Below are 15662 nucleotides of genomic sequence, written 5' to 3' on the forward strand. Positions count from 1 at the left end.
AGGCCCCAAAAAGCAAAAATCCCAAGTATGGATAAGTGATTTTTGATACTCTTCAGCAATCTCTCCCTCTGGGTTTTTGAAACAACAAGTTTATTTTTTGACGTTTGGCTCAAAAAGCACTTTATTCAAACCAGTGTGTGTCCAACAGAAGTGGAGCGGAAAGCTTTAGTGCTATTTTGCACTCTGGTTGGATGTTAAACTGCATTTCGTTGCCTCAGTACTTGTACACTGTGCAATGACAATAAAGTTGAATCTAATCTAATCTAAATCTAATCTAATCTATCGGGACAACATTTTGGCTTGGCAAGCGTTTGTGAACCAAATGCTTTGGGCAAAATGCATCTGGTGACCCACTGGCTACCGCATGCCGTGGCTAAAATGTTGATGTCATTTAGAATAAGTAGGAGCAAGCATAGATATAAGTTAAGTTCTCACATTGTAGAAACTGTAGCAACACGGATGAACCTTACAGTTCCAAAACACACACACACACACTCCCTCGCATTCTCACATGAGTGACATTACTGGTTTTACAAAGGACACCCACCCATGCCTGCAGATGCCTGACATGCCAAAACTTCATGCTTGAGGTCAAATCACCTACAGGTGCGTTCCCTACCCATAAAACCCAGCGCAGACGCAGGTAGATACATTTTCGGAAGCCCTAAAAGGGAAGAAGTGCAGTGGAGGGGGAAAAAGTGGAGCAGATACGTATATTCAAATGCAGAGTCCACCCAAAGTCAGACAGTCGAAAACTACAACAACATAACAATAATCAGTAAGTGATCAGCTGCAATGATCCAGAATCAACAAAGCCCCAACATCAGAAAACAACATCAAAACAAAGTATTTGAAAGACTTTTGTATCATACTGCATTGGGTTGAGCGAGATAGACCTTACAGATCGTTTGCAGTAAGCCAGCTGTGACTCTTCATAGAAGGAATTAATGTTTCCAACTCAGTCTGTAACCCACAAAACGTCCCTCCAACAGCAAAAATAATGACAGTCAAGACACACGAGTGATATTAGACCCCGGAGAAATCAGCGGTAAAGCGCCAACATGCATCCACCAAACAACAAGCAAAAGTCACATCAGAATTAATTAGAGATGTCAATATATTAAAACTAACAGATTAATTAATCGCACATTTTGAAATACATTGATCGCGATCAAAAGTTTGTCTGTTGTTGGAGGAATTCTTCTGCAGTTCACCTCTGTATGTTGCGCCTCTGTTTGTTTTCTTTTCAACGCAATAAGCTCTCTCCGTCTTCAGCTACCGACTTGCTCTCCGATCTAACTGAATGCAGCCAGCGGCCGTGTCGTTTCCGGTGTCAACACGGTTTTCCTCCTGCACACCAAAAGACCAGAAGTAGACAATGTTGTGATAAAAGTAGGGCTGATTTAGATTCGATTTTTAATAGATTAAAAAAACAAAACAACTAATTAATCACACATTTTGAAATTCATTAATCTTGATTAATGGCAATTAATGAATATTGTTGTTACAATGTATTATAATTAATGTTTTTCTTCCAAAGACTAAATCTTTGAAGTAATGAGTAATCACTTTATGAAGTGTGTATTTTACACACTGTTGTTTAATTGTTAATGTTATTTTACACTAACACAAAACTACACACATTTGATCATCTTGGAGGCAGAATTCCACCTGGTGGAACATGTTGAACTAGCGACTCTTCCTGTTGTCCTCGTGCACTTTGCTCTCAACTCTCCGTCATTTAACGGTTGTGTTTGAAGTGCCAACAACGTCCCCACATTTAGCCAGGACACTTTCAAACCACCGTCTTTTAGGCACACAGTGGTGTTCCTCTGCAGACTATGTGCCGCGCAGGGTAACGTTAGATGTTAAGATGGAAGTAACATAGCAGCTAGCTTAGCCTAGCAGCTAGCTTAACATAGCAGTGCTTTAAGTGGTCTGTTTGCTACTTCCGGTCCTGGAAGTAGAACAGGAAGTAAACAAACGAAAGTTAACTACGTTAAAATATTTTGTTGGGTTAATCTAGGCCACATTAATCGCATAGATGAATGCATTAATGTTGACAGCCATAGTTAAGAGATGTTAAGAGATGGCATCTCTATGTTTATTTTTTAAACAAACCAATTATATTTAATTATAGGCAAAAATGGATTCACTGATCAGATGCTAGTTTTTTTTGTGCGACAGAACTGCTAAATTATGAATCTGTATTTTCTCATTTGAAACGTAGCTTTTCTAAACTCTGATTAAAACTAGTCTCAGATAAAATCTTCTGTCAAAACAAATCTTTTGTTTGTTAATTGTTAATCCACATAACCAATAAAAGCAATGAAAATATGAACAGACACAGCTCTGTGTTTGATTTGAAATGATAAATAATGATGACACATTACAGGTTCTCTGTAGATTTGTCCTCTGGTTCCGGTTCCGGTCAATAAAGAGCACACAGGAAACACGACAGATGTTTGGAATGAACAATCAAAGTGACAGAAGTCTGGTTACATCTCAGATGGTGCAGGATTCACTTTTGTTTCAAGTAGTATTCAGAGAGACATCCGAGGCTGATTTTCAGGTGGTGATTTCCTATGTGGACTTAAACCAGCATAAAAACAGTAAAGATTAAAAACTGCAAAATAACCTTCGACGGAAGGTTGTTTTGGGATATCCTGATAGGACGATGGAACCAAACTTGTTCTGGAGGTCTCTTCTAGAAAAGCGTTGAAAAGATAAAGACCTGAAACCAAACAGGTTTTCCCTTTCGCCTCATTCTGCTGTTTCCGGTCTATGTGGGTCAGTAATCCCAAGCGGGATACAACCTTCTACGTTTCTAACACAAGACAACGTGCTAACTATTTAAGTCTATTCTGTATATATATCCAACTGTCTAATTGTTACGATACACTATTCTTTATTAAATAACATTTCAATCAACTAATGCCACTATCTGTCTTTTTGTATGTGTCTTTAAAAGGTTATCATTAAATCAGTTCAATATTTCCTATTTTCCACAGTTATGTACGAACTTACAATTAGATCATTTAGTAGATTATGAAAACATGCGAGCATGTCAGCAAACAACTGCAGCAAATGTGGAACGCTACTCCAATGCCTTTGAGTCCAATTCAGTCCCCAGTTAACCTCCTCTGAATAGTGGCCAAAAGCAATGCCAACACCATGAGGAAAGAAATGTGTGTTCAGTGGCAGGTTGTGGTGTGGCAATGTTTTGTGTTCTATTACATTTAATGGCAAGTCAAGGTCATGTTTTCTCAAATGTCCTGATGTTGCTCAGCTCACCCCTCACACACAAAGTTATTATCAGGTTTCTCTTCCGCCTTTGAGAAACAAGAGCTTTAACATTGTGATGCTAATATATTGATAAACTCAGTAACACAATGGAACAAGAGGAGATTTTACGTTAAGAGTCGAGAGATGACAGGTATACGCTTGTGATTCGCAACAAGTTTATTCACATGGGTTCCGTTGCATTTTTCTATAATGTTGGAATTAACTTATTTGACATTTTTCTTACTGTCTTCCTACTGCAAGTATAGACTTTCGGTGTTGTGGTGGGCCCACTTACAGATGCGAGTGCATAGGTACTTTGTTGCTGAGCTCATGCTCTGCTCATACAGAACACCGTCGAACGAGTTGAACCGGAAACTTTGACTTGCTAAGTCTTTGTTATGGATAACATGTCAGTAGCTTTGCATTGATGCGGTTCTCCCATGCTATTCCTACAGGAAGAGAATGTCACAAGCAACACAGTTTCTGTTAGAATCAGGTTTCTGGCACATTTGAGTAAATAGGCATAAAGTCTAAGTCAAGCTGCAACATCATCAGCCCACCAGCTTCATGTGAGTCAGAGGTGAAATTGCACAACCTGCAACTAAATCTGAAAAAACACTCATTGTGTCGAGTATGCATTTACATGTACATTTATCATTTAGCTGACACTTTCAAAGCGACTTACAATAAGTGCATTCAATGCATTTGTAAGTTTGTCGCTGCAGTTAGTTTCTAGATGAAAGTTGAATTCACCTGCACGGACCGATCAATACAAGACAAAACTGCTAATGATTGCACAACAAAGTGTCAAAACTGAGTGCGCATGATATTCTGTCAATATCTGTTTCTCAAAAACTGTGTTTTTGGAGGCAATGATGGGTTGACAGAAAGGATGAAAGAGTGCTGCGTACATGTTAAATGGTTAATAAATAATTTTAATAACAATCAATTCAGTAATATAAATGAACATGAAACATTGTACTCTTTCCCGAAAGTACTTTGGATACCTAAAGTACATTTTGTGGACTTTTAAAATGAGTTGGCTACTAAATAATAATATTTAACTAATTGTACAGATTGAATAAATATTTGAATGAAAGGGAATTGGAAACTTCATTGGTGTTTTTTTTATATCCTATTGCCATAGTAGGATAATAGAATTAGGACATAATAGGATTGTCTACTGATACTTCCACATTTGCAAACTTAATTTAAGGTTTTCCAAAAGCCCTGTTGTGAGGGGAGAAGAAGGGCCGGCGCTAGGACCCGGGAGTCGAGCACCGCGGAGGAAGAGGGCGTCGGCTCGCGCTCAGCCGGATGGAGGAGGAAGAAGAAGCAAGGTGGCGCGGGCGCGCGCGCGCAAGAGAGAGAGAGAGAGAGCGAGATAGAGATGCGAGACGAGAGTCCGCGTGGGAGCAGTCGAGTCCAACCAGCACGAACCCCCCGCGCGCGGCCCAGCGTCGTCTCGTCTCCAGCGGCGTGAAGCAGCAACGCAGCCAGCATGTCGGTGCTCGCGCTCCAAGAGTACGAGTTCGAGAGGCAGTTCAACGAGGACGAAGCCATCCGATGGATGAAGGACAACTGGTAAGCCTGCCGCCCCCCTCCTCCTCCTCCTCCTCCTCCCCCCCCGCACTGCAGTCTCTGTGACCGGGCACCGGGCTCGCTCCCCGCGGGATTAAGAGCTATAGCCGCTCCTCCTTTTGTACCGGGCTGCGTCTGTCTATGTACGTGTGTGTGTGTGTGTGTGTGTGTGTGTGTCCGCTAATTAAACCCGGGACGTGCCCCGCGAAAGGAACAAACCCACGCGGCCCGAAGCCACGACACGCGTGAACCCGTCCCAACTAATTGGACCCCCCCCCCCCCCCCCCGGTGCTTTGGGCATCTTGATGTTCCGTGATTTATTGCTGTATGTTACTTGCTTTTTGATCAATATTAATGATCCGGGACGCACAGAATAATGAAACATGAAGTCCTCACACCGCTTCTTCACCGCAACCCCAGCGAGATAATCTATTTATAAAACCACAATATACCAATCATCAATTCTCTATCGATCCGCTGCATAGGCTGGCGATATAAAACGATTTGTTTGGTAAAGAAGGACACTGAATCCCGCATTACTGATCCGACAGTGGCTTATTTCGTGACCCCCCGCAGACAGGCTCGTCCCCGTGGCTCTGGGATGGAGTAAATGTCGCTGTGTGGTGAGCGCGCATCAATGGGTTTTCACATGTAGGTCATGTGCCGGTCCACCCGGCCGTCACCCGCATGAACTCACTCGAGGTTCGTCATTGAGCCCAGAATCTGTTCTAAACCGGAGCGAGTCCGTGCGTTGAGCGTGCACAGGCTTCATTAAGGCCTCCGCCAGCACCGCGGGCCTCCACCTGTCTCCCTCTGTCCTCTGTCGAGCCACGTGCACGTCAAACGTGTAAATATGATCAAGTAGAGACAGTTTAGGAGCGGTTTTGTTCTTATTCTTTTAAAATGAACTCTGTGTGTGAGAGAGCGCATGGGAGCAGTGAGTAGGAGCTGTCCATTCCCTGGTACTGACAACCGACCAATGGCGGTGATCTTCTGATGTCGGCTGACTGAGCTTCAGCCAATCACGGCGCAGCTGAGCTGTGACTCCGCCGCCGCCGCACGTGGCCGGTGGAGGCTGAAGCGGCAGCAAAGGGGGCTTGATGGGTTGTTTGTTTTTGTCAAACCGCCCAGCGAGCGAGCGGCTGAACGTGGCGCGTTTTTATGACCCTCGGGGGGGAGATGGAGGAAGGTTCACTCGCAATGCGCCACACCAGTTTTATTTATTTAGCTTTGGCCGAGGTACCTTTATCAGAAATCTACTAGGGTCTGGAAATAACATCAACTACGCCAAGTTAGAGTTCCAAATATATTTGTTTTTGGGCTGAGAAAGTTCAGTAGTGCAAAAGATTTTGATAATGTGTTAATTGATTTGGATAATGTTCTGGCTCAACTTTTCTCTTGTTATGTTTTGTAAAAGAAGAATGCACATTATCAGTAGCTTTGGGCTGCCATTAAAAGCCTTTTGTGATAATGTGATGGTACCATTTGATTTGTAAGTCCATCACATTGTGAACACTGTACATGTGCACTGGGTCGAAGTTTAGTGAGTCCAAAGTACTACAATCAGCTGTTATACCTTAACATAAAAAACATCACTGGAGGCAGAGCCGCCCTCCTCTACGGCGAGCTTTTCCGTACCTCTCGCTTTTTTCACGTCAGTTTGGGTGAATTGTGTGAATCATGCAGACCCAAGAATTTTTTTTTAAAGGGGGGGGGCGTCTGATTATAATTTCATCAAGAGTAATAATACAGGGCTCTCACGTGTCACGCATAGAACCGTCACTCATTTCGGTCTTGTCACGCACTCCCGCCACACATCCAACTTCTCAAGCAAAACAATAAAAGCCGCGTTGGTTCCTCTTCTCTTCAACCTCCCCGTGTGCAGGATTTCCATCCAATACACATGTGTAGCCACAACTCAATCTAAGAACATCCATGCACTAGGATTACGTTGAATTAGTCCAACTCATTTTGACGAAATACTTCTAAAACAATTATTTTATTAAACATTTCTTATTTGATCCCCTATTAAGACACATGAAACATAATGTTGTTCAAGCGTGTTTATTGCAAATGCTCAGAAGTCAGAACTGACCATCCAATACAACAAATACAAAATAATTAACCATCTCATCAGGAAATTAATTAACAAAAGTCCAAAAATGATCAAGTGCATTGTGAATTTCTATTATTGACAATGTAAATGAATATCAACCTCAGATCCAAACCGCTTTCCTTACACCTCTGCATGCAGAATCCTTTAAAGGAGAACAGGATAAATAGCAGACATGCAACTAAACAAATGACAGTGAAAAAGCATTAAGCATACAGAGTATTACTTACTATCATACAGAGGTTTCCTGCACAGCCTTGGTGATGCTGAGCATCTATAACAGATGAGATGCATTTGTTAGAGAAGTGAAATGCTGGAAACCCCCAAATGTCACAGAGAAGTCAATGTTTTAAAAAACTTTCAGATGAAACATTTAGAATGAACTCACCTTAAGAAACATGCGCTGCTTTAGCTAACGTTAGCGAAAGCAGCGCATGTTGGTTTTGCTCTGCTTTAGCTAACGTTAGCTAGCGTTAGCGAAAGCAGCGCATGTTGGTTTTGCTCTGAAGCCGTGTTAACTGACAGGGAAGGACGCTGACAGGGACTGACTCCCCTCGTGGTTTTGAAGATGACTGACTGACTTTCTGGTCGTGACGGTAAACACGCTCAGCTAACTAGCTTGAATGCTGCCAAATCGGACTTTAGTAAAATGGAGCGGAATTTCCCTAGTTTAACTTTTTAAGAACGTTTCACAACTTATTATTATTATTATTATTAAAAAGCGTTATTGAACAACGTAACAAAAATACAGTTAACGTTAGTTAATAAAATAACGGATTTCCACCCGAGCCAGAAAAAATGATGATGCAGCCAATTTCAGTCAAAAAAATGCAGAACGACGCTAAAAGCGCAGAATGTGGCGCACGCGCAAAGGGTAGTCCTTGATTAATGAATTTATTTGAGTTGACACATACACGCTTTAACCTAAATGAATCTCATAAGTGAAACTATTAAACCATTTTAAGTTGCTGCTATTGATTTATATATATGTTCACCGTTTCAAAAGACATATTCAAATAAAGCAAACACTATTTAAACTTGTCACATCTAAGAAGGGCTCAAATTTTTTTGAGTGCATGCAAATAAAGGTGCATGTTTTCACGCATGCATTCCATGCGTTCTGTGCATCATGGTTCTGTAGGGATGTACAGAGACGGATACACAGCAACGCGTAACCTTTTCTCCGTATCTCTAAATCGACACTGTTGACATACCACAATGTGTCATTGCTGTCAGCCAAATTCCCTCATAACATTTGGACTGGAGCCACGAGGATTAAAACATCTGGCATCAAAAGCTCAACGGCGTGACTCCATGGCCGCATATTATTCAAAGCGGATCATTTAACGGATCGATTGCTCACTTGTTGTCGTGGTGATGAAAATAAACGAGCGAGCGATCAGGCATTCGAGGATCACGTCTGTGCAGGTTGCGTTCTGCAGATGCACTTTGTTCTTCTCCCTCGTGTTAATGCATCGGTTGTGATTCTTTGTTGGGCTGCAATCTGCTGCGGTTATAAAAGCGGCCTCTAAGTGTTTCGACTGCTTTGCCGCGTAGCGCCAGAATCCAAAAGGGAGCCGTGAGAAGGAATAATGAGACCTTTTGTGATGGTCTGTCCTGCGGGTTCCGTCTGTAAATGTTCATTTCACAGCTCGTCTTGAAGTTCAGGTTTCAACCGTTGATGAGAAGTGTCGTGTTAAGTTATTTAGTCCAGCCTGTTGTTCCAGAGCTCTTGAGCCTGGCGGTGGGATTCGTCCTCACAGGAGACGTGCATCAGTAAGTGATTAATAATAATTTCACGCAGCACTACAAAGCTCGTTTTGTAAAAAAAAATTAAGTTGAATACATTTTTAATTTGATTTTTTTTTTATATAAAAAGACAAAGATGATTTGTGTTAAGCCAACAGATAAATTGAAATAATACAATTCTTCACGGTAGCAGTCCAGAAAAACTGACCTGACTGAAAGCTCCAGTGCAGAATATTCATTTCATCATGTTTCTTTATGCTTTGCTAAATCAAAAGCAAACAACAACGTTGATCATATTCCTAAATGAAGACAATAAATTACTATTTCCCAGGTCATTGCTCACAGTTCCCCTGGATGCTCACGCACTTATATTTTCAAGGTCTTCCTACATGCTGCTGCTATTCCAACGCGCGCACACACCATGATGTTGTTGACGATTAGTGGGCGCGTTTACCCAGAGTCCACGGGGGCCCGGCGCTCGTTAGGCCGCTCCTCTTCTCATAGCCGTGCCGGCTCCTCCAGCATCACGGTCTGCCACCAAGTCCGGCGTCCCTCCCAGAATGCATCAGGATGTCGGGCAAAAGCTACATGGGAGGAGATATTCTGTACATCATCTGCATTGAGCTACTGTGCATTTACAGGTTTGCATGATTTCTCACAGATGTTTTGAGACCTGCTTTGTTTCCACTGGATATCGAGCACAGCGGTTAGTGAAGTATCGGGTGTATACATGTGCGCCATCATTGGAGCACGTGATTGGCTGTTGGCACCACCTGTGGGGCCGCGTCAGTCTGAGGTGACGCTTCCATCACTGAGAAGAGGCCTCGGTAGGCTTTGTAGACAAAAGACAATACTTAAAATTGAAAGAGGAAATTCTGTGGGCCAGCAAGGTGCGCGTATCAGGCTTTTGGGGGTTTTATATTATTATATTATATTTAGACGCACACTTTTGATGTGCATGTGTGACACTGCAGACGCGCTGGAACACTCGCGCTCATCCTCAGACTGCAAACTCAGGATGACATAACTGCTCAAAATCTCCGGGGACGGCTAATTCAGATCCTGCAGGTTATCCAGCAGCTTTACACAACACCGTGGAGGAGGGGGGGGGGGGCGACGCGCTCATTATGTTACGATCTGTACCATGTAAGCTACATGCAGGAGGTCACCGAAAGCCACAAGGATAAAGTAGTAGTGAAGGAGCGCAGTGCTTTAAGTACGTAACGGTCACCCGTGGGAGACGGACAGGTCGGATAAGCCCCGCCCTCGTAGCGTTTTCTGAAAATACGATTGTGCTTTCGTGTAGGGGGAAGTTGATATTTAACGGCTCTCTGCACAATAAATCCATTGGATTGTGGATCGTTTGAGAAAAAAAATCTGTGGCCACCAGAAGTTAATGATACTTAGAATTATAAAACCAAACTCGACCCTTTAATGGTTCCCGAAGCCTGAATGAAATCAGGAGGAGTAGGAAGCTTATTATTGAACTTCCCCTCACCAGCACTAAGCGTTTGGCGTGGTGACCTTCTGTGTCCTGCTCAGTCTGTAAAGACACGCAAGAGCTTTCACGCAAGTTTTTAAATGACATGATTGAATTTGTAGCCACATTGATGGAAATGCTGTCATTTTTACATCTCTTGTTGTTCTTCGCTTAATCAAACCTTCCTGCGCTTTGAACGCGTCCAACTGGGGCACCGACGTTTCTACAGTGAAGCCTCTGCTGCTCACATCGGGAATGCGAGCCGGCTCCAGGGGGCGCGGATGCAATATGTTCTGTTTTTCAACTGTAAGTTGATAAAAAGTGGTCATTGCAACCACATCGCGTGGGCGCGTTCCAAACCCAAACTGTCGGATGGTTTGTTTCGCCTCGTGTCGTTCTTGGTCCGTTGCTGCGTTTGCTTGCAGCCCGTATTTGCTCAGTGAACTGAGGGACGTGTTGTTTCTGAGCCCTCGGCTCTCTAAATATATGCCGTAAATCCCGGCGCCGGAGTTATTAGCAGAGCGCGTCTACGCGTCACACGACGTGCAGCAAGAACACGCTTCGTTGTGCCTTTCAGATCCGGTGACTTCACGTCCAGTCATCACGTATGACCTCTGAGAGGAGCAGCGCTGCCGAGGCCCCGTGGAGCATGAAGGGGTGATGTGAATTCACACCGACCTCTCATAGATTCCTGTGACTGCAGGCGTAGCTCGGCCCCCCCCTCGGCCCCCCTCGGCCCCCACCGCCCTCCACCAACTCGTCGGCCATGACCAGGCCCTCTGGTGTCTGTACTTTATTTATCTTGATTCTGACAGCGTAATCTATCTTCCAAATACAACACGGTGCTCGCGCACGTCTTCACCTCTGGCTTAGTGTCCTTGGAGAAGATAAAGTACAAGAGTGCAAGACAGCCACCACCCCCCCCCCCCCCCCCCGTACAGTTCTTAAAGAACGCCGGGTTTCAACAATCCTCGGGGTAATGTATGATATCATCTTTGTCCCGTGACATGCAGAGTGAAATGAGAAACGAAGACATTTCCCAGGTTGTAACAGAACGAGCGAAGCTGCAGCAGCAAAACCAATGACACGCGTGTGCGTTTTGATGCTCATTAGATGACATTTGATTCCGTTGGCAGCAACACGTGCACACGTGCGGCGCTCCCTGCAGGATCCCGCCGGCTCACACGCATCAATCTGGCCGGCCAGCGTTGACAGCACTGGAGGCTGAAATGCTCCTTTCTGGTCAAACCGGTTTCCCAACTATGTGTGTGTGTCTGTGTGTGTGTGTCTGTGTGTGCGCGCGGTTGATGTCACTCTGCAGCCCCGCCCGGTTGTCACTCTGTCAAAGCTGCTCCTTTCCACTTTGACTGCACTGCTTTGTCCTTTGTTCTGTGCAGGGACCTTAAATCAGTTTGGGCCTCCTGCTGGAACAGCAGAGGGACATTTTTATTTTTTTTTCATTCTTCTGAATTCTACAAGACAACAAAGTCCATCATGTTGGACAGCTGACGCTGTTATTGTCCCTGTCGCTCCCATCGCCTTCGGGTGCTGTTGTGTTTGCAGCTTCTCGTGTATCCTTTTAATGAGGAACAATGGAGCAAAAATACCACAATACTGGTGTCATTTCTTAAAATATCCAACGGGGCACATTTGAAATGGTAATTAAATATTGAATTGCATTCTGTCACAGTTGTGTGATGTTTGTGTTGGTGTGAGCTACTACACTGTATCACAAAGTCCATTGAGCTTAATGTTCTTCTCCGAGGGTTTAACTTGACTTTTGTATAAAACAATACTACACAGACACGATGCTCATACTAATATAAATACAATAACTAATTTCCCCTGAGCAGCACATTTCTATCTGGTGACTAATGTAGCAACCATGTGGTTTTCTTTGTATCACCTCCAGAGCAGCACAAAAACAACCGTTACTCAACACAACTTCTAGTGCTAGAGTTCCCAGAATGCCTTTCACCACAGGTGCCCGTGCTTTGTCCTCTTGAGAGCAGACGGAGTGTTATTTTGCGACATCAGAAAGGGCGTAGCTGCACGTTTTCTTTAGGGCGCCAGGCGGCACGGCCCTCCGCTTCCCCTCGCGGCTGCTTTATGACGAGGTGGTTCCTGCCAGACGGGCGTCACCGGACGCCGGGACCAGGAACCGACTAACGGCCATAACTGAAGTGAAAGCGACGCGTTTAATTCACTCGGCTCAGGAAGTCCGCCAGTCGGACAGTGTTGCTCTGTTTTCGCCACATTTCCTCCACTGTGTCTGATTGACGGCCAGTGATTGTATGAATATCAAGCAAAGCGTTGCTGAGAAAGCTCTCTACCTTGTGCGTAGAAGCTGTGAGTCAGTCAAGAGTCATGTTTTCTCTTCTTTTCTCTGTGTGTGTATGTCTGTGTGTGCGTGCGCAGGAAGAAGTCGTTTCTCTTCGCTGCTCTCTACGTCGCCTTCATCCTCGGGGGGCGTCATGTCATGAAGCAGAGGGAGAAGTTTGAGCTGAGGAAGCCGCTGGTGCTGTGGTCGCTCACGCTCGCTCTATTCAGGTGAGAAACCGCAAAGAAACGTCTGTTTTGGTGTCTTTTGGCTTCATGGTAATAAAGTGTAATCACTTATTATATAAATACGAGGCCTCCTGCTGCGGGTAGTTTGTCTGTAATATTACGCTTTTTCAATCCATAATGCCGAGTTCATCAGTTCATCAGCTACTACATTTAACAGGCACTCGTGGCAATGACTTCACATGTCTTCTATTAATGAATGATGCACATTCTGTCCGTGTAGTATATTCGGCGCCATCCGTACCGGGAGTTTCATGGTGCACATCCTGATGACCAAAGGGCTGAAGCAGTCCGTTTGTGACCAGAGCTTTTACAACGGGCCCATCAGCAAGTTCTGGGCCTACGCCTTCGTGCTCAGTAAAGCACCAGAACTGGGTAAGTTGAGACCTCCGACAGCATCTGAGGCTGCTGCTGTTGAGCCATCCAGTCCCAACAACTCGCCCTGTCGTTCCTGCAGGCGACACGCTCTTCATCGTCCTGAGGAAACAGAAGCTCATCTTCCTCCACTGGTACCACCACATCACCGTGCTGCTCTACTCCTGGTACTCCTACAAAGACATGGTGGCCGGCGGCGGATGGTTCATGACCATGAACTACCTGGTCCACGCCGTCATGTACTCTTACTACGCCCTGCGGGCGGCCGGCTTCAAGGTGTCGCGCAAGTTCGCCATGTTCATCACGCTGACCCAGATCACCCAGATGCTGATGGGCTGCGTGGTCAACTACCTGGTGTACTCGTGGATGCAGCAGGGCCACGAGTGCCCATCCCACATGCAGAACATTGTGTGGTCCTCCCTCATGTACCTCAGCTACTTTGTGCTCTTTGTCCAGTTCTTCTACGAGGCCTACTTTGCTCCGAAGTCCAATTCGAGGGTCTCGGCCGCCGCCAAGAAGAGCGAGTAGATGAAGGGGGGGGGCGGGACCATGAAGAAAAGGGGAGGGTGAGACGGAGGAGCAGGAACCAGTGACTTGAGACTAAAGTGTTGGCGGTGGGGGGGGTTGTTGGAATGGGAGGGGGTGGAGGGGTGTGTGTGTGTGTGCTTGAGCGTTACTACTAATGTGCAGATCTAAAAAGCCTCGAGGAAGCCGCGCCGCCGCGATCAGAGCCATCTGAAGTTTTAAATCCTTGTTTTGAATTCATCGCGAGTATCTTTTCTATAACCTGAAATCTCATTTAAAAAATTTAAAAAAGCCACCCATTTGCCGCGAGCACGTTTACTTACGTACATATGAAGATCGATGGAGTCGGCGTGAACTCGCGCCATCAGTCAGATGTGTTTTTGTGCGTCTGTCGTCGGTGTTTTGTAGTTTTATTTTGAAAATCTGGAAGCTCTGGGAGAGCTGCTGGTTGGTGTGTCTTCTGTGTCTTACATTGCAGCAAAAAAAAATCTTCTCAGGTCTTAGGTTATCTTTCTTAACACAATGTGCATATCGAGACGTGTTCGACATCAGCACCGGTTTACGCGGTTGTGACGAGTGAGACTGAAGCGGGCTGCGCCGACTGCCTCAGAGGATCGCTCTGCCCCGGGGCATGATGGGAAACAGGATGACACCACTGCTTCACCACTTGTCATGACCGTGCAGAAGTTGCCGACCACACTTGTTCACGTCCCTACCAGTGAAGGAAACACTGATGGTTTAAATGGAGGACAAAAATTATTTCTTTAGCAAAAAAGAAAAGAACAAAAACAAAGATGCAAATTCTGCTGTAACGACTTTGAAAAATATGATATATTCTTAATGGTGTCTGTTGTGCTTTTGTGCATTTGCACTGTATCAATGTTAAACACATTTGTTGCTAAAAAATGTAACGTATGAACAAAGAGTGCGAAAATGTGACATGTGCCTGTGGTGAGTATTTTAATTTTAATTTTGATTGCGTGGATCTTCTGTCACAGTAATGACGGACGGTCAAGTTGTCTGACTGCATCGAGCTCTCAGCAGATCAAAGGTTCCACTTCCTGGTTCCTCCTCGGTACGGAAAGTCGATGCTGGATCAAAGTGCCTGGCGGCAAACACAAGTAATCGAGATGATTTAATCCAACAACTGACAACGTTTGCTGCTGGCCTTGTGTTTAAAAGTGTCACCTGACTGTACCTGACCTTCCCCCATAGAGTGCAATAAAGCTTAATCATTGAATAATAATAAAGAATGTTGCGTCTTCTTTAACAATTTCTCTTTTGAAAACATCACGTTTTATTTGATTTAATGCCGGGAGCTTTATTTAAGCATCATCAGTTCCGTAGCGACGCTTTACTCACAATTGATGCTTAAAGCTTAGTTTTCTTAGCAATATTAACTTTATACTGTATGTAATATGAGATTAATTAGCAAAATATCACCCTCCACATATTTAATTAATTTTCAAAGCACATTTTAGAAACGTACCACACTTTTCTGGAACATGAAAAGACGAGATGTCTCTGGACACGTGTGAAGGTTTTTGTCTTGTGCACTTTCGCCATCTGCTGGAACAAAGTAGCCACGACGAAGACGTCCCGCTAGTCGTCCCCCATTTTACCTGAACGTTCCTTATGCAACTCTGTCATGGATTTATTTATTCCAGAACACCAACGTCCTCACTGTCTTACCAGAGCAGCGAGGACACCGGGTGTCTTCCCCTGTAACCCACTAAAACAACGTGGATCTTTTTACCCCCCCCCCCCTCACAAACAGTGGGAGCTTATTACAAACTTTAAATGATGACGTATCAGATTCATTTAAATCTGATCCGTAAGTCATTTCAAGACGAGAAAGGTTTGACTCCATAACGGCTGAACTTCCTCTCAAGTGAAGCCAAATCTTAATGTTCATCAATGAACGTTCAAATGTTTGAGGCTAATACAAATATGTCAACAAGACCACTGCTCAAAATGTTTCCCCGAACC

General features: G+C 44.5%; 1 protein-coding gene and 1 long non-coding RNA gene across 2 annotated transcripts; one reads left to right on the forward strand and one right to left on the reverse strand.

Annotated features, from left to right (window-relative positions):
- The first annotated feature begins 3474 nt into the window (after positions 1 to 3474).
- elovl6 (ELOVL fatty acid elongase 6) lies at positions 3475 to 14923 on the forward strand. The gene is made up of 4 exons (XM_040174355.2): positions 3475 to 4869; positions 12627 to 12758; positions 12997 to 13148; positions 13231 to 14923. Exons 1-4 carry the CDS (start codon positions 4787 to 4789, stop codon positions 13674 to 13676), a joined length of 813 nt encoding a protein of 270 aa, XP_040030289.1. The 5' UTR covers positions 3475 to 4786; the 3' UTR covers positions 13677 to 14923.
- On the reverse strand, positions 6915 to 12636 carry LOC144406292 (uncharacterized). The gene is made up of 2 exons (XR_013467527.1): positions 12542 to 12636; positions 6915 to 9312 (listed from the first exon to the last, which is right to left on the reverse strand). It is a non-coding gene; the product is annotated as an uncharacterized LOC144406292 (long non-coding RNA).
- Positions 14924 to 15662: the final 739 nt, after the last annotated feature.

Source organism: Gasterosteus aculeatus, chromosome 4 (assembly GCF_964276395.1).
Source record: "Gasterosteus aculeatus chromosome 4, fGasAcu3.hap1.1, whole genome shotgun sequence".
Taxonomy (NCBI): domain Eukaryota; kingdom Metazoa; phylum Chordata; class Actinopteri; order Perciformes; family Gasterosteidae; genus Gasterosteus; species Gasterosteus aculeatus.

Bases quoted from the DNA above. Each gene is read 5' to 3' on its own strand.
- elovl6 (XM_040174355.2), top strand. From the start codon at position 4,787: ATGTCGGTGCTCGCGCTCCAAGAGTACGAGTTCGAGAGGCAGTTCAAC. The intron at 12,759-12,996 runs GTGAGAAACCGC...CTGTCCGTGTAG, and splicing joins CTCACGCTCGCTCTATTCAG to TATATTCGGCGCCATCCGTA. The intron at 13,149-13,230 runs GTAAGTTGAGAC...TCGTTCCTGCAG, and splicing joins CAGTAAAGCACCAGAACTGG to GCGACACGCTCTTCATCGTC.